The sequence below is a fragment of the Amphibalanus amphitrite genome, unplaced genomic scaffold (genome assembly GCF_019059575.1).
Source record: "Amphibalanus amphitrite isolate SeventyFive unplaced genomic scaffold, NRLGWU_Aamphi_draft 000293F_arrow, whole genome shotgun sequence".
NCBI lineage: Eukaryota > Metazoa > Arthropoda > Thecostraca > Balanomorpha > Balanidae > Amphibalanus > Amphibalanus amphitrite.
Window position 1 is genome coordinate 535759 of NW_024881788.1, and position 19775 is coordinate 555533.

The 19775-nt window shown below is 47.9% G+C and overlaps 1 protein-coding gene across 1 annotated transcript in view; it reads right to left on the reverse strand.

The window, feature by feature from the left end:
- Window positions 1–3321: 3321 nt before the first annotated feature.
- Window positions 3322–19775, reverse strand: part of LOC122387629 (aromatic-L-amino-acid decarboxylase-like) — a 114191-nt gene continuing 97737 nt past the window's right edge. The window contains exons 6-9 of the mRNA XM_043377984.1: window positions 17511–17705; window positions 13778–13903; window positions 11050–11250; window positions 3322–4384 (exon numbers count right to left, since the gene is read on the reverse strand). Of these exons, the coding sequence (XP_043233919.1) occupies window positions 4190–4384; window positions 11050–11250; window positions 13778–13903; window positions 17511–17705 (717 nt within the window). The 3' untranslated portion in view covers window positions 3322–4189. The remainder of the gene's footprint in view (window positions 4385–11049; window positions 11251–13777; window positions 13904–17510; window positions 17706–19775) is intronic.

Here is a 19775-nt window from a genome sequence, read left to right on the forward strand (position 1 = left end):
CTTTACGCTCTGCTTTCGCAAATATAATTGTTTTTTAATCGCGTTGCTGCAAGCAAACAAACATTTTTCTTTTCAACCGGGCACTTTCGTTCAAATAAAACCTAAATGGCATACTATCATCATCAGTATCGTAAATAAGCAAGTAAAATAATTAGCAGAAAGGGAATCCCTTCACAATGCTTAAGAGATCCGGCAAATCCTTTAACGTTCAGGTAGAAAATGGTAAAACCTTTAATAAAACTTTATTCAAAATTGTAAAATCGGGCAGCACAGAACCTAGTTTTTTTACCTTACCGAATCAGTCACAATGGTCAATGGCAATAATGGATCATCTCAATATTGCAATAATGTAGCTAAAAGTAATTAACCATATTGACGAGAAACAATTGTGATGGTCTCTCTCGGGTAGCGAAAAGATGTCGACAAATGTAACTTTGGTGATTGATTTCAGGCTACAGGGACTGAATTGGGAAAAATGGACTAGAAAATGGTGTTGGGGCGGGGTTAGCCTTGTGAAAACCGTTTTGTGTCCCAAAGGTGGCAGTCTACCTGGAGGAAAGTGCCTCGATGTGTTAGGCATATGCAGCGACGCTCGTTGGTGTTGCTATTCCCAAATACGCGCCCATTGGGCACTGCACGACCGATCTGGCCCGGCCTGAACGTCCACTGTCTAAATCACGGAAAATCCAAGACACTGGCGCTCACGCAATTCTATAAGAATGCTTACCATGCAGCGATGTTACGCGTCAAGCGATGCTGAAGCCTGCGCAACCGGCTTAAAATACGACTGCAATAACGATGCTATGATGCTGCAACGAAAAGATGTTTGAGCCTGATCAGCCGATTTGAATGGCGCTGCTCTTCGATGCGACGCAATTTGACATGTAATCTCTCTAAAGAGTTAACGGAGTCACAGACCATGACACGAACTAAAACATGTCACTTTTTGTATCGTCTCTTGTATTTTCCTCTTTGAAATCGGTGAACAAAGCTACTCAATAAAACCGAAATATTTGACTTTGATAATTGGAAAAAAGAGGAACAATCATTTTACATGAAGAAGATTTAAAAAGGCAACACAAACAAAAGCACGAACTAAGGACGCTGTAGTAGGTACGATCTGCCGTGGCATGCCCCAGCTGTCGGTAACATTGCATTTCATGGTACACGTAATCATTGGTCCCTTCTTTCACAATTGGTCCCTTTGTTCAGCACCGCTCCCTACAGCATCGATCACCTGCACCACGGGCCACACCCATAAACAAGTAGTCATTTACCCGCGCTTGACTGGGGTGAGTTTTCTTCGTTTTTCTCAAGCTCTGCTGGCCCAAATAACATCAGAGTGACACCACTGTTGGCCGAATTAACGCAAGGTGAGGTTCGTTGGAAATCACTGTCAATTTTACAGTTTTTTATGTTTTACGTAAAATTAACCTGATTATAAGTTTTTTAAGGATACGCTCCAAGTTCATTATCGAAGTTGGCCAAGAATTTCTTACCGCAAAAATATTCGATTTTTGTGCTCCGCAAAAAATAATTGTGCTCGGTAAGTAACTAGACATTGTGTCTCAAAAATGAACTTCTATGATGACGTCACTGGTGGCAGAAGGCACCCAATGTCCGTACGATGGGACAAATTGTCGGCGAATTTGGGGTAAACTTCGTTTTAGACTGTTGCCGAGGTAATAATCAGAGTAAGCGGTTCCGTCCATGGTAGTCATACGTTACATTGGAATACAAGCTCGACAGTGTGACATCACCACTGTTCTAATACTCAGTTCCTAAACGCACGTATGGAAATTATCGGGAAGAAATCACTTGTTAAAACTAGTCCAAGATTCTTACAGATAAGGTTGGGACGGTATTCTTACTAAGGTTCTTACTAAGGTACAAGATTCTTACTAAGGTTGTGCGATGCATGTTTTATGGCCAATTTTTCATTTCCAACTCAATGGTGTTGGTAATAGGACCATCAGTTACGGTTTAGGTCACTTTCTGGTGGAGGTCAGGTCAAGGTCAGGTCAAAAAAGGTCAAATTTCAAAGTTATAGATATAGATAGATAGAAAGATATAGATAGTTTTGCATTAAATGGGTATTGATTCGATGCAGCTTGTCACGGGGAGTCTAATGGTGGTCCTTGTTCTGCGCTACGAGGTCTAGAATTGATAAAAATTGAGTTTGAAAATTTGACGTCATCAATTTTGAACAGTTTTCTCGCTATAACTTGGCCAAAAAAAGGTATCGATCTCAAATTTGGTATGTGGATAAAAAGCGGTGAGGACTATCACATTTCTTCCGTTTTTTTTTAGTTTTCGGCTATTATATTTAAAAAAAATCTATTTTTCATTTTTGGGGGTCAAAGTCCAAAAATTTCACAAATCGGAGATAGCAGTTTTGTAGCCCTGTTAATTCTACATCTTTTATGTCTGAAACATTTTTCTGTATCTCTAAAGCTGTAGGCCTGTAGTGTCAGCTCTTCCCGCGAAACCTGTTTTTGTGTCGAAAATGGCAGAAATGACGTCACTCCGACGTCATTAGCTAGCGGCCAGCCTATCATAGCCTTTGGAATCATTTTTGGTCACAATGTGCAATAGCTATTCACGGGAGGGTACTGAACGTTTGGTGACGATCGCCGCAGCGGTTCTGGAGATATATAAGAAAACTAAAGGGGGGGGACAAAAAATGCCCCCCACCGCCTGGAGGGTTAAGAAAAACTGACCGTAGATAATTAGATATGGATTAAACAGCAAAATAGCACGGCTCTGTAAGAAAAAAGTTTTAGCCAAAAGATCAGCATTCCTTTAGTTATTTTCATAATAAGGTTTTTTCAAAAGGATGTCGGCAATCAATCAAAATGAGTATGATAAAACTGTTAAGTGGTTGCTAGCAAGGTAAGTGTAAATATGCTCATATACCTAAGAGTATCTCTTCTTCGATATGAATTGTGACGTCATTGGTGACTGGTCAGCATATCAACCGAGCTAGATTTTGATCAGCTATAGACCACTAGTGGATAGGATATATCCACTATAAATCTATCCACTATAGATGTAGTGTATCTACAGTCGATAGGATATATAGTTGTGTGCTCTATGGATCAACAGATTTTCTGGGCGTATGAAACGACACTCTGAGCTTTTGGGTTTTTGAAGTTTGGGAACTGCGCGCACCCTTCGGAGATGAGAATACAAAGGATTGTGCAGACACCTAATTGGATGATGATTCTCCCCTGTCTCGATGGGTGCCATTATTGAAAATACCCCAGTCAAGCGCGGCCTTATATATGTAGGTGATCTCCCTGACCAACAATATGCATTACAAAACAGAAAATTTCATAATCAGCATTTACAGCAAGCACGCATTCTTATCTAGCCCCTACACCTACCACCGACAAAATCAAAAGAACACCAATTTTATAACGTTTGCCAATGGGCATTTCCATTTGGTCCCACTTGTTACAGTATGGAGTATCATGCTCCTTGGTAAAGGAAATCGGTAATGACCTGCCTGAGCCCGTTGCCATGGCTCCACGTCCAATGATAGTGCGCTGGAGTGCGCTGGACCGGACCAGCACACGGGGGGTGGGACCGGGGTCCGCAGCGGCACGCGCCGGGACAGGGGCGGCACGAGGCGGGACAGGGGAGCGCCGGGTGGATGACAGAAAATTTAATGCTAACCATTTTAAGGCTGGAATACAGCTTGGAAATAGCAGTTTCTCATCTCCTCTTGGACTGGTTATATGGCGTATGCCGTTTTTTCATCCCACCTCGCAACGCCTCAAGCCGCGAGTTGGAAGCGAAAAAAATATGCCATGAACTCTAATGAAAAGAGTGAGGAGCGATTTACGCGTTTGAAGGCTGTGTTCCAGCCTTTTGCCTCTATTGAGGTCGAAACTTCAAACGTCGGGAACACAACTCCAAGCAAGCTTGTGCCACCAGACACAAAACTGAGTACGTTTTTACCGAGCCAGTAATCGTTGAGCGAGATTGGTAGCGTTGGTCTGGAGGGGGCGTGGCAGAGGGAGGGGGCGGCGGGAGGGTGGCAGAGGTACTGGCGGCGGCAGCAGTCGGCCGGCCGAGGTGCTGGCGGCGGCAGCAGTCGGCCGGCCGAGGTACTGGCGGCGGCAGCAGTCGGCCGGCCGAGGTACTGGCGGCGGCAGCAGTCGGCCGGCCGAGGTACTGGCGGCGCTCAGGGCGGCGGCAGCAGTCGGCCGGCCTGGCGCTCCACCTCGGCCCAGGCCAGCTCGATGTCGCGCTCCTCGGTGCTGGCCGCGCACACGGCGAACCGCAGGATGTACGTGTCGCGCAGCATGGAGGGCACCATGTGGATCCGGCCGGCGGCGTTGATGGCCTTCAGCAGAGCCTCGTTGGTCTCGTTCGTAGCCTGTCGACGGACGCCGGGTGGCCTGTCAGTCAGCGCTCGCACTGGAAGCGAGCTCCTCCGGTGCACTGATACACTACTGCGGTGCCGTCCAGTTTTGTGAGGGCACAGGCTGCACCCGTAACGGCCGCACTAAGTCCATCTGGACTCAGAAGACGATGGCGTGCTGTGCTGCGGGGCTGCCCGTAACAGTGCACCGGAGTAGCGGTTAGTTAGCACTTTAGGTACTGGAGTAGCGGCTATTGGACACTGCCATGGGCGTAGAAACCTCAAGAAAAGTGGGGGGCCAGCGAAACTTCAATGTCACTTTGTGGGAGCCCCAATATCCCTATGAAGATTTTTTTTTGCAGTTTCGTGCTCATCTCACATTGCTGAATCATTTCCTGCTCTTAGTTTTGTAGTTAAATAAAAAGTAGAGGGTTTTCTTTAAACAATGACTAAAAAGTTGGGGAGTCATGCCTTCCCCCGCCCCCCACCCTGTTCCTATGCTTATGGACACTGTACCGGAGTAGCAGCTGGGGCATTCCACGATAGATCGTACCACTTTTTCCAATTTGACACCCTCATCTCTCGGAATTTGACGAGAATTGTTCTCAGGGGTAATCAGGGGCTCTGAATCCACCTGTAACAATTTCCGGCGTTTTTCCGGGAACACAATTTATTGAGCACATTGAAACACAACAGAATGAAACAAGACACCACATCATTACATCAATTTTTCCATACTCAACACACGCCCCGCTATTACCATTCTCCAGTCCCCCTCCCCACACTACGACCTCGGCACCTCAAAGCGTGCCCCACTACGGGCACCGTGCCGTGCGGCCCGCCCGGCCAAGCCGGGGAGGCGCAACCCCGGGGAGATCTGTAGGTAACCTCCCCGCCGGGGAGACTGTGAGCCACCCCGGCGCCCCAGACGGGCCGCCGGCCCCGCCCGCGCCGCCTCGCGCCCCATGCTGCCATCTCGCGAGGCGGCGCCCCTGTACGCCGACCCGCCCACCAGCCGAGCCGGTTTGGCGGTCCGCGCGGCGGGCCGGCGCGGCGGCCCAACCCCCCAGCATATGATGGGAGGCCAGGCACGGGTTGGCCCGGATGGGTTAGGGGCACCCTCGTCGCACCTGGTGACATGACATACAAACTCTCGGCAGCTCTTCAGCGCCGGCTCGGCTCTGTTCGACCTTTATCGTACATTCTTTTACTATCGACGCCTTTCTGTGAACAAAGTAAAGCACCCATTCTCGTTCAGCATATGGGACCATTTCTTGGAGAATGCCTGCTGTTTATCATTACGTGCCGCTATATTTCTCTCAATCTCAATTTGATGGCAAATGAAATGTATCAGACCTTGCACAGATGGCACCATTGAGTTCTCTCCTAGTTTACACTATACAATGTGCTGCTTAGTGAGAATAATAAGTAAATTTATGGCTGAGCCTTTACTCGTAGCTCCAAATATTACATTATCGACGGTACTTAGGGATCTTTCATTGATTTTATCAAACAGGAAGGGCCATAGTGGCTTAACTTTGTCCAACGGAACAAAAAGTGTTCTATAGTATCTGTACGATCGCAATGTCTGCATGTTGGGGTTTCAATAATATTTCTAATAAACAGATATCTCCTGGTCGGCAGAAATCTATTCAGAACAACAATTTCAGCCTTATCAGATAAGTATTTTTTTGAGTTATGGTGTACCTATAACATTTTTTGGATCTTGCTTTGCAGCGCTAAGTTTGGCGGGCTGTAACTCTAAGACGGATTATTTAAATGCCAAATGTTATATAACATTGAACTTGCAACGAAACAGAGATTGATATGTATTTTTGAAATTTTGAAAAATACGCTTTTTTATATATGACATATCGAGTTTTCTTTCATTTATATTTTTTGGACTTTGGGACCAAATGTTTTTGAATTTTTATCTTAAAAAAAAATATTTGGCTCATTGTTAAGAAGTATGCAAAAAATTAGGAAGGTGTTCTTTAGATAAATGTATTTATTTTACGTCACGATAACGGTTTCGAATAGTGATTTCGGGAGGGGAGCTTACAAATGGCGTGGTAAAACTGCCTAATGACATCACGGGTTGCTGAAAATTCAATTGAAATCTGAGTCATCTGAAAAAAATGACAAGAGGGTTCATCCAATCCTCTTTCCTATAAGCACGAGAGTGAAAAAGGCTATTTGGTTCTGACATTGTTTTGGACGCCAATGACCATAGCTGTCCGAGATGAAAGTTACAGGATGCATACATGGTGTCCTCCAGAGGTCTCACAACTTGTATATCTGGGAATTTTTAAGGTCACATGAGGTTAGGTCGGTCACGTGACATCACTGTTATAACCCTCGCCGGCCGAGGGGGGGGGGGCGGGTGCCGCCCCCCCCCCATAGGGTTTTTTCGCGATAGCTCCGAACACGCTGGCGATAGAGAGCTGAAACTTGGCATACCTGACCTTTGATCCAAGCCGCATCTTTTGACACCAACCGCATTTTTGGGTCAGGTCAGGTCACTGACCTATGATGTCATAAGTGAACCTCTGCACGGTCTTCAGATGTCGCAACTTCGCAACGCCCTCACTGCCAGAGGAGATGTCACAGGGAAATGAAACTTGCAGGATCTAGTATCCATTATGAGTCCCACAACTTGTATATCTCGGATTTTTCCTAAAGGTCATATGAGGTCAGGTCATTTTCGTGACCTCACCATTATAAGTCAATGGGAAAAAATGAAAACTGCTATTCTGGCGCCGGGAACGATCTACAACTATCTCAAACACACAGAATCGTGATTTTATGCACTCCTTGCAAGGTTAGATGCGTCACTTTTGCAATGTTGACCTTGCGTGACGTCATTTATGACGTCATCAAGGTCATATTAGTTTTTCGTCAATAACTCTTGATCAAATTGAGCTAGCGAGTCGGGAAAGCCACCAATGGACTCAGGAAGACCTGCCGAATCGAATGATATGCGACATGACCTCTTTCGACCAACTTCGTGACCTGGGGGTGCTGACCTGACCTTGACCTGAGGTCAACACCCCAAGTTGACCTGACCCGGACAAAAAGTATATCATTCGACGCGCCTGAGCGAGATGAACACGATGCTGCCAAAATCGGCGCTCTGCGGCTGTTTTTTGCGAAGTTATTCACCAAAAACTGAACCGTACCTTGGGGCACTTGACCTGACCTCAGAGGTCACCGGTTGACCTAGGACCTTAAAATCGGATACCAATCTCTGCGTCTCGTAACGGCGCACACGCTCGTTTTTTCCGCGACGCGCTAGCTCCACCAGGGGCGAAACGGCGAGGGGGGGGGTCGTACCCGCCCCACCCCCCCTCGGCCGGCGCGTATGTAGAAAACCAATAGGTCCGGCGAGGGATAAGTCAATGGGGAAATATAAAAGCTGTTATTTTGGCGCCGAGAATGATCTAAAACTATCTCACGTACATGGTATCGTGATTTCATGCACTCCTTGGAAAGTCCAATGCTTCACTTTTGCATTGTTAGCCTTGCGTGACGTCATTTATGACGTCACTGGGGTCGTACGAGTTTTTCCTCAATAACTCCCGATCAAATGATATGCCATATGATACCCTTTGCCCAGCTTCGTGACCTGAGGGGCTCTGACTTGACCTTGACCCAAGGTCAGCTCCTTAAGTTGACCTCACCCTAACAAAAAGTATATTATTCGACGCACCTCAGCTAGGCAAACACAATGATGCCAAAATCGCGGCTCTGCGGCCATTTTTTGCGAAGTTATTTACTAAAAACCGAACCCGTAACTTCAGTCACTTGACCTGACCTCAGACGCTACCGGTTAATCTGAGACCTTAAAATCAGGTACCAATCGCTGCGACTTGTAACGGCACACACGCTCATTTTTTTTCCGCGAGGCTCTAGCTCTATTAGAAGCGAAACGGCGTGCTGGGGTCGTATCAACCCCTCCGAAACCCATTTTCTTTGCGGGAAAATGAGGAACTTATAGAAAGAACACCTTTCTAATTTTTTGCATGTCGATTTGCAATGACATGAAGCTTATTTAAAAAAATAAAAACGTGAAAAATGTTGGTCCCAAAAGTCATTAGAGGCAAATGAAAAAAGCTTAAGGTTTTTGTTCAACAATGAAAATTTTTCTTTGGAATTTTTCAATAGTAATTTTAATTTTTGATTCATCGCAAGCTTAGTGTTGTTTACCGTTTGTTGGTTGCCTAACCCGTTCTTGAGTTATAGGCCATCAAACTCACCGTTACAAACCGAAATTAAAAAATGTAATGCAATATAACTCAAAAAGTTTTGATCTGATAAGTCTGATATGTTGCCAGGCTCTTTGGGGCCTATGATTACCCCTAGTACCGATTTTCATTAAAATCTGAGAGAGGAGGGTGACGGGCTTGGTACGATCTATCGTGGAATGCCCCAGCTATTGGACGCTGTACCGGAGTGGCGGTTAGTTAACACTGTACCGGTGCAGCGGCTAGTTAACACTGTACCGGAGTGGCGGTTAGTTAACACTGTACCGGAGTGGCGGTTAGTTAACACTACCGGAGTGGCGGTTGGTTAACACTATACAGGAGTGGCGGTGTTGTAACACTGTACAGGAGTGGCGGTGTTGTAACACTGTACCGGAGTGGCGGTTAGTTAACACTGTACCGGAGTGGCGGTTAGTTAACACTGTACCGGAGTGGCGGCTAGTTAACACTGTACCGGAGTGGCGGTGTTGTAACACTGTACAGGAGTGGCGGTATTGTAACACTGTACCGGAGTGGCGGTGTTGTAACACTGTACAGGAGTGGCGGTGTTGTAACACTGTACCGGAGTGGCGGTTATTTAACACTGTACCGGAGTGGCGGCTAGTTAACACTGTACCGGAGTGGCGGTGTTGTAACACTGTACAGGAGTGGCGGTATTGTAACACTGTACCGGAGTGGCGGTGTTGTAACACTGTACAGGAGTGGCGGTGTTGTAACACTGTACCGGAGTGGCGGTTAGTTAACACTGTACCGGAGTGGCGGCTGGTTAACACTGTACCGGAGTGGCGGTTAGTTAAAACTGTACCGGAGTGGCGGTTAGTTAACACTTAACACTGTACCAGAGTAGCGGTTAGTTAACACCGTACCGGAGTGGCGGTTAGTTAACAATGTACCGGAGTGGCGGTTAGTTAACACTGTACCGGAGTGGCGGTGTTGTAACACTGTACCGGAGTGGCGATGTTGTAACACTGTACCAAAGTGGCGGTTAGGTAACACTGTACAAGAGTGGCGGTATTGTAACACTGTACCGGAGTGGCGGTGTTGTAACACTGTACAGGAGTGGCGGTTAGTTAACACTGTACCGGAGTGGCGGTTAGTTAACACTGTACCGGAGTGGCGGCTGGTTAACACTGTACCGGAGTGGCGGTTAGTTAAAACTGTACCGGAGTGGCGGTTAGTTAACACTTAACACTGTACCAGAGTAGCGGTTAGTTAACACCGTACCGGAGTGGCGGTTAGTTAACAATGTACCGGAGTGGCGGTTAGTTAACACTGTACCGGAGTGGCGGTGTTGTAACACTGTACCGGAGTGGCGGTGTTGTAACACTGTACCAAAGTGGCGGTTAGGTAACACTGTACAAGAGTGGCGGTTAGTTAACACTGTACAGGAGTGGCGGTTAGTTAACACTGTATCGGAGTGGCGGTGTTGTAACACTGTACAGGAGTGGCGGTGTTGTAACACTGTACAGGAGTGGCGGTTAGTTAACACTGTACCGGAGTGGCGGTGTTGTAACACTGTACAGGAGTGGCGGTGTTGTAACACTGTACAGGACTGGCGGTTAGTTAAAACTGTACCGGAGTGGCGGTTAGTTAACACTGTACCGGAGTGGCGGTTAGTTAACACCGTACCGGAGTGGCGGTTAGTTAACAATGTACAGGAGTCAGGCGTTTAGTTAAAACTGTACCGGAGTGGCGGTTAGTTAACACTGTACCGGAGTGGCGGTTAGTTAACACTGTACAGGAGTGGCGGTTAGTTAACACTGTACCGGAGTGGCAGTTGGTTAACACTGTACCGGAGTGGCGGTTAGTTAACACTGTACAGGAGTGGCGGTTGGTTAACACTGTACCGGAGTGGCGGTTAGTTAACACTGTACCGGAGTGGCAGTTGGTTAACACTGTACAAGAGTGGCGGTTAGTTAACACTGTACAGGAGTGGCGGTTAGTTAACACTGTATCGGAGTGGCGGTGTTGTAACACTGTACAGGAGTGGCGGTGTTGTAACACTGTACAGGAGTGGCGGTTAGTTAACACTGTACAGGAGTGGCGGTTAGTTATCACTGTACCAGAGTGGCGGTTAGTTAACACTGTACCGGAGTGGCGGTTGGTTAACACTGTACAGGAGTGGCGGTGTTGTAACACTGTACAGGAGTGGCGGTTAGTTAACACTGTACAGGAGTGGCGGTTAGTTAACACTGTACCGGAGTGGCGGCTGGTTAACACTGTACAGGAGTGGCGGTTGGTTAACACTGTACCGGAGTGGCGGTTAGTTAACACTGTACAGGAGTGGCGGTTAGTTAACACTGTACCGGAGTGGCGGTTAGTTAACACTGAACAGGAGTGGCGGTTAGTTAACACTGTACCGGAGTCGCGGTTCGTTATATGTATCGCTGAGACGAGGGCTATGTGGTGGCCACTGACCTGGAGTCGGAAGCAGACGAGGCCCAGTGTGACGGGCGTCACTATTTGGAAGCGCGGGTCGGCGCGCACGCGCTGTTCAAACAGCTGCGCCAGCTGCACGTGGCGCCGAATGTGCGCACGCACTCCGGCCAGTCCGTACAGGCGCAGCACGAACCACAGCTTCAGAGAGCGGAACCGGCGTCCCAGTGGAATCTGCCAGTGCTGCCAGCACGCACACACGGGTAGGCGATTTCAGCGGCGGGTCAGAGACGGCCAAGTAAGATCCCATTTGCTTCTCACTGGCTAGAACATTTATATTTGCTATAGGATCAAATAAGTATTTTAGTGAAAAATATGTTCAATTTCAACACACACAGATATAGTAGGATGTTTCTTTGATACAGCTTACCCTAGAATATTGAAAAGAGACAACTATGCAAGGTCTTCGAACTTTGGTCCATATACGAGAATACACATAACTGTGTGGCCGAAAATCCCTCCCCCCCTACCCGGGCGGAGGTTAAACACAAAATGTCAAATTGGTGCATCCGAAGGTGCTGATCGTTTCGTGTTGATACGTTGAGCGGTTTTGAAGATATCGCCGACAAATAGGATGGGTCTCTGGGCCGCACTCCCCAGTCATGCACCGATTCACCCACACCCCGCCGGGGGGAGAAAACTGCCCCCCATCCCGTTTTTCGCCAATATTTTCTAGCCGCGTTAAGCCAGCGAACTCAAACTGACCCCTACGGCCCGCTGGGGTCCTGAATTTCCACGCCCTGCTGGGGGTGTTTGAACACTCCCCCCCCCCCCTCCTCCTGATCCGGCGCCTGGGCCACATAGCGACACGTGGTAAGAGGGATTCGAAATAACGTCCAAAATAAGGACAAAAAAACAAACAAACGGTTAGCTCAACAGTCAGGTCACCAGAGTTAATCCAATGTCAAACTTCGCCTATTTTGACAATTTCGACAAAGCAACGTATAGCTCAAGAACGAACAGATTGAGTTAGAGCACCGCAAAAAAGCGCATTTGATAGCTCCGTAAACGCTCTTTCTGTAGACCGTTATCAGATTTGACCTCAGGTCAGCGAATTAGCCTCTAGGGGGGGGGGGGAACTGTAAAAAACACGTTTTCGTGGAAATATTATTTCTGCCACACCTCTTGACTCAAAAATCAAACGACATTTATTTTACCGGTATCGTGTACAGGTCTCGCGGGTTTTAGCGGTAGGGTTTGCACCTAGAAAATTTAGTGTACTTCAGGCTATATCTTCGTCGTCTTAAGCTTTTAAGTGTTGAAGATGCGATCGACTTGTTGGGTAACAAGCCGGCCATGATCGTGTAAAATGGCTTCATCGTAGATCGATTAGTTTCTGAGATATAACCGGAAATGTAAAAGTGCAAAACCTACCGCTTAATCTCGCGAGACCTGTACGTCTCGTCGAGACGCGTCCAATGAACTATAAGTTGACCTAAAAGAAATTTTGTCCGAATAGTTGAATGGGTGGATATGGGTCGGATGCCCCGCTAAGCAGTGCGAATGACACCACGGACCCACCTTGCCAGCGCCCGCGTTTCACCGGCGACAATTTGGATGGAAAGTTTAACGTACCGCAGGTAGATGGCGGCACGGTCCTTCCGGGTCTAGCATGGCCCTCTCTCGCCAGTTGCCAGCTAGCTTAATGTAGAAACGAGGCTCAAACGACATGGAGGTTCCCGGCCGCGAACTCGCTGTCACCGAGTTGGGAGCCGGACATCTTATACACTAGGCCACGGGGAGGACAATTTTAACCCTCGCATGTGTAGGGGGGGGGGGGTCGGATGGACCCCCCCATGGTTTTTCGCGAATAACTCGCGTAAAAAGCGGCCGATCGCGACGAAACTTTCAGTACCCTCGCATTGATCAATTTTACACCTACCCTGAAAATTTCATGACCCTGACCCAAATGACCTTTGACCTGTGACCTCTTTTCCGAGACCATGTTTGGCCGGAATCGCGATTTCGCGTATGTCGGCTCGCACTAGCCGCGTGTTTGCAAGCTTTTCGTGGTTTCAAACGTTCAAACATGTGATTTGATGTTACTCCAGTGTGTGTCAAGGTCACCTGAAGGTCAGGTCAGGTCATTGACCTTTGGTGACCTCGGGTGACCTCGGTTCACTTTTTCGAGTTTTACATGTTTCTAGGCTAGTTTTTGGAGCTGACTTCGAATTTAGCAACCATTTGAACATTTACGAAGTAGTTTTGGTGACTTCGTAACATGTTACGAAGCTGTCAGAGGCGGTTGACACGTACTACGAATACCCGTCACGACGCCTACTGGTTGACCTGACCTGACCTGACCCGACCTGGTCTAAATGCCTCAAGACATCATCTGTGATCAAAACTAACACGATATTCGTGATCAGCACCCCGAAAAACCCCTTAGCAGCCACACTTTACGACTTTCTAACAGGTCCCGATTTTCCCGACTTTGGGTCATTGACCTGACCTGGAAGGTCACCCAATGACCTAGGACCTTAAAATTGGGTATCATCGGCTTCCTCTCGTCACGGGCAACACGCTCGTTTTTTCCGCGAAGCTCTAGCTCGATCAGGGGCCAAACGGCAAGGGGGAGTCCAACCGACCCCCCCCCCCTACACATTAGAAGCTGGCAAACGCCGCACACATGCGAGGGTTAAGAGGACACCTTTAAAATTCAGCTTGACAAGGTGACCCAAGGTCAAGGTGAGGTCTTGGCAGAGCTTACCCTGTAATCGGGCACCAGGCCCTGTTTGTCGTGCTTCAGGTAGAGCGGGTCCACGTTAAAAGCGTCCACTAGGTCGTTCGCCCGTTTCACCCACATTGCCGAACAGTCAAAGTTGATCAGCATCCACTGTACAGGTGACACAGCACACCCAGTCAACCCAGCTCATCTGCAGCCTAAAGCTGCTTTTGGCGAGGCGGTTTGGCGGTTTGTTCTACATATAACCACCATCGAGGCTGTCACGTGAATTGGGACCGCTTCTGAAGCTAATCCAAGAAATGCAACACTCTAAATTCTGAAATCATCAATCTAGCCTGTCTTCAATTGTCTTGTAAAAAGTCACAGCGATTGCATTGAGCATTAAATGACAAAAACATTCCCCTCCCCCTCTTCGCCTCAGGCGATCACGCGCGTCACCCACCTGACCCAGCTTGAATTGAAGGCAAATAATTGCGATGCGAGGTGTAGCATGCGTGTGTGCTTGTGTTTGGACGGGGGGAGGGGGGTTGATGCATTTGGGACTGGGCAAGGATAGAGCTACCGATTCGCCGGCCGAGCTGTGACACCGCGGGCTCGGACGGCCGGAGTCCGGCGCCGGCGGCGGCACAACCAGCTGGGTATAACGGCGGGCCGCCGCCTGCCAGCTGGTATAACGGCGGGCCGCCGCCTGCCAGCTGGTATAACGGCGGGCCGCCGCCTGCCAGCTGGTATAACGGCGGGCCGCCGCCTGCCAGCTGGTATAACGGCGGGCCGCCGCCTGCCAGCTGGTATAACGGCGGGCCGCCGCCTGCCAGCTGGGTATAACGGCGGGCCGCCGCCTGCCAGCTGGGTATAACGGCGGGCCGCCGCCTGCCAGCTGGGTATAACGGCGGGCCGCCGCCTGCCAGCTGGTATAACGGCGGGCCGCCGCCTGCCAGCTGGTATAACGGCGGGCCGCCGCCTGCCAGCTGGGTATAACGGCGGGCCGCCGCCTGCCAGCTGGGTATAACGGCGGGCCGCCGCCTGCCAGCTGGTATAACGGCGGGCCGCCGCCTGCCAGCTGGTATAACGGCGGGCCGCCGCCTGCCAGCTGGGTATAACGGCGGGCCGCCGCCTGCCAACATGTGTATCAGTTCTTTATAAATAAACGTAGATTGCGCGTAATCGATCCACTGCACAAATAAATGCACGAACAAAGATTGGTATGTGCGACAAATAAATGTCGACTGAGATTTGTCCGGATACCCACTTGTTCTAGGAAACACCGCCGTTTCTGGCCGTTTGCATACACATGTCCCTTGATCTTGATCCGAAAATTATGTTTTCCGCTGTCAAAAGCGGGCCATGAGGTTGATATAGATGTTCTGCCTGACAGGATGAAAGGAATCCAAAAAGTCCGCAAATAGGCTGGGTAAATGCGAGGGGATATAGGTGCTGTGTATTGCAATTCTGGTGCCAATACAGCAATCACTTCGACTAGATAACCTGGCAACGCAAGGCTTCTTGTCAGCATTTTAGTGCCATATTCACTTATTAGGCTTCAGTAAGGTTTTTGGTGCTATACAGCAATTAGGTGCTAGAAACTATTATTTAGGGATACGAAACAAATATACCCAAAAATAATATCGCGCTTAACAGAAGAGACGTTTAAGAACCCTGGCGGAAATCCGTGGGCAATGGATTCAGAAGACATCTTTCTTGTGAGTCACAACTGTTACTGCTTTATCAGGATATTATGTCATCCATTGACAAGAAAAAGAGTGTTGATTTGGCATTCATTGACTTCAGTAAGGCGTTTGATAGGGTTCCACATAAACATCTCTTAACTAAACTAAAAATGTATAATTTAGATAATAACGTTATTGGCTGGATTGAAGCCTTCTTATGTAATAGAACGCAGAGAGTTCTGGTTAATAATTGTTATTCTGATGTGATTAGAGTTACGTCCGGTGTCCCACAAGGGAGTGTATTGGGTCCAATATTATTTCTTTTATATATTAACGATCTTCCGGATATGATTAATTGTCAGATAAAATTATATGCAGATGATGTTGTTCTTTACACAGACATCTTAAGCAATGAAGAATGTAGTTTTTCGTTACAGGCAACTATAAATAGATTATCTCAATGGTGTTCCAAATGGAAAATGTCTATTAATGTTGGAAAGTGTGCTATCATGAGAATGACAAAGCAAAAACTTGCTGCAATGCCTAGATACTATTTGAATGGAATAGAAGTTCAGGTTGTCAATGAGTTCAAATATTTAGGCGTGCATATTTCGAATAAATGTACCTGGCAAAATCATGTACAACATGTCACTGGTAAAGCGAATCAGATGCTACGATTTATTAAGCGAAATTTCAAGGATTGCCCACAAGCTGTAAAGGAAATCATGTATTTGTCCCTTGTTAGGCCACATCTAGACTATGCCAGCTCTGTTTGGGACCCATGGGGAGAGGGTATGAAGCATGAGCTGGAAATGGTTCAAAGGCGCGCTGCTAGATTTATACTTAATGACTACGACCGACATAGCAGTGTTACTGACATGCTGGCCACAATAGGATGGGTATCCCTAGAAAGCCGACGTAGAGAGGCGAGATTATGCTTACTGTACAAATTACACCATGGCAACATGAAAGTAGATGTTAGTAGAATTATATGTGAACCTAGCTATATATCACGGAGTGATCACCCTAAAAAGATAGAGAGACTTCCGTCGAGATTACTTCAGTACCATAACTCGTTTTTCCCAAAAACCATAAGAGAGTGGAACCAACTTTTGCCCAGCATGATGGAAGCCGAATCTGTGGAAGATTTTCGGAAAAACGTTCAAACACATGTAAATTCGGCGTAAACGTGATTGTAATTGAAATTGCTCATGAGTAATGCAGAATGAATCAATCTAAAATCAGTAGTAATGTGAGTAGGTATGTACTTGTGTGTATGTACTTGTGTGTATGTGCGATACTGATGTGTGCATGATGTGTGAACCAGATTTAACATCACCAGGGCCAACCGGCATTCGTGATTGTTGTAATACATGATACATGATACATGATACATGTCCGGATGATGCATCAGCTGGAAGTGTCACGTGCGGTACCTATTTGACGCTACCAGGGCTGCGGAGTCGGTGTCGGAGTCGGTAGGAGTCGACAGTTCTGACTGAAGTCGGAGTCGGAGTCGCCAAAATCTTACCGACTCCGACTCCGGAGTCGGAGAACACTGCATGGTCCAAAGGCTACACGTCCTACACGTGTTTGTTTGAGATCACGCCCGCTGACTTTTCCACACCATATTTTGTCGAAACTAAGTCCATGTTCATGTTTTGGACGAGCGTTGTCAGCAAAAAAGCAGAAGGCTGCGGCTGCGAGAGAATCTGCTTTAAGTTCTGCATGCTATTTAAAAGGTATACTCGCATTGGCAATGCAAGGCCTTGAAAAGAATGGTTTCGGGCAAAATAAAATGATCTCCTATATGAGCTTAACAAACATAATAGGTATGGACCAACGGAGTAACATCCTGAGTCGAAGCTGGAGTCGGAGTCGGAGTCGGAGTTGATTTTTCAAGCCAGAGTTGGAGTCGGAGTCGGAATTGTCGACTCCGCAGCCATGGACGCTGTTTGCAAACACAGCTATGACACGACGTGCCCATGACACAATTGCGCCCAGTGAGTGTTGTCTGCGGTCCGTTGCCACCGACTGGCCTGTGCCGCCGGGCTGTTCGGTCCCGCCCCCGCTGACCACTGGCAGCATACCTTATGGGGGTTGAAGTTGAATGAGTGCGCCAGCTCCACGCCGTCCAGCAGGTGCCGGAACTCGGGGCAGAGGAACGCCGAGCCCGCGTACGCCGCGTCCACGTGCAGCCACAGCTGCTGGCGCTCGCAGACGGCCCCCAGCTCCGGCAGCGCGTCGAACGCGCAGCTGGGCGTGGTGCCCAGTGTGGCAAGCATCTGCCGGCACCAGCAGGTCAGCATCTGCCGGCACCAGCAGGTTGGCAGCTGCCGGCACCAGCAGGTTGGCAGCTGCCGGCACCAGCAGGTCGGCAGCTGCCGGCACCAGCAGGTCGGCAGCTGCCGGCACCAGCAGGTTGGCAGCTGCCGGCACCAGCAGGTTGGCAGCTGCCGGCACCAGCAGGTCGGCAGCTGCCGGCACCAGCCGGTCAGCAGCTCTGCGACTGGAGATTGGCTCACCGCAGGGGAACATGGCAGCATTGAGCAGAGGGTTGTTCCTGCACAGGATTAACTCAAAATGAACCCTGGCCTAAATAATACGCACCCTCTAAAGCGCTGGCAAAATTTTTGAAAACGTCCCATTTAAGGCACTCGCCATTTCGAGCACTGGACACATAGTACCCTGGACATTATGAGCCCTGGCCTAAATATACGCAACCATTCAAGGCACTGGCCATTTCGAGCACTGGACACATTGTGCCCTGGACATAATGAACCATGGCCTTATTAATATGCACCTGGCCTGTTTTCGACAATATGAGCACTGGCCTCTTTGAATATACCATATCTGCAGCCAGTTGGCCACATTTGAACCATGTATGTAGTCTCCGGACAATGGACATTATGAACTCTGGCCCATTCAAGGCACTGGCCATTTCGACACTGGGCACAGTAGTAGTAGTAGTAGGGGAGAGCGGGGTCAAATGTAACACGGGGCAATTGTAACAGTGTTAGTAATTCATAAACTTACCAATAGAATGAGCTGATGTTAAGACCGAAAATGCGTAATTCTATACTGCCTTTCCCAGCGGAGTTTGAAGCGAAAGTGTCGGGTATGTCGATGGCTGTGCACAGTAATGTGTTTTTGAGAGCATTTCGTAAATTTTTGTACCGTTATATTTGATAAGCTCATTCCCGCCATTGAAAAGATATCGACTTCAGACTTTGTGTAAGCGTTGGCAGGCTTGTTGTCCATAAATTGAAAGCATTAACTGCTGTTCACACATCTTTTTGCGCCAGTTTCGTCTAAAATATGTCATGGCGCGACGGGGAAAGTTGTAACATTTTTGCAGGGGTCAAATGTCACTGGCTATAGGTCAGTGGCCATTATGTCAAAGTCGTCAAATTGTCAAGTGAGATTAAACATTGCTAGAATTAAGAGAACTATAAGTTTTGTCACAATCGGCAGCTTTTTGCACGATTTATTTGCGAAAAACCGAGGGAGAGGAGGTCCATCCGACCCCTGCATAAGTGCGAGGTTTTAAGCCCTTTTTCCTGAGAAGAATCGTAGGGGAGAGTGGGGCAAAGCGGCCACCCGGGGCAAAGCGGCCACCCATCGTTTTAGCCCTTCATAGCTGGCGTCAGTTCCAATTTATGGTTTCCAATTATACTTCTCTTCACGGTCGTTCGAATGAGCCAGACCGGGGTTTCAGGCCCATCACCATTGTTCTGTGAAACACGGAAACGCATTTCTTGCCAGGTTACCAACTATGTTTACAATTTTTAAATGTTATGTTATTCCATAACCGTTTGTAATTTTTATAAGCGGTCTTGTCCATGCATTGCATGGTTATCGTACATGTATTCTACCAATTTTTATGTCTTTTACCCCACTAAAAGCTAAGCTGGAATATTTTTGTCTCGGACGGTATGCGCGGGGCAAAGTGGCCGGGGCAAAGTGGCCACCCCCCAATTGGCCATAAGTTGCTTCCATCTGGATAAAAAACATTATTTATATTCAAATGTGTCGTCATGCATTCATCTTGGCCACTTTTCAGTTGCATGAGTTACCAAATAATGCAATTAAATGTTTATTTTCATGAAAATCCTTTCTTTGTTTACCTACAGGTGGAAGATGATAAAGTAAACATCCATCCTCGCTTAACCTTGTCACCATCAAATACCCTACTCGTACACGAGGCAACTATTTTGTTTCTCATATCGGGACTTGAGAAGACGCCGGTGGCCGCTTTGCCCCAGGGTATGGGGCAAAGTGGCCAATATGCATAGGTTTAAAGTTTTGTCAATATCTTTCATATGTGAACGCCTTTGGAAATAAGACGCAGTTGA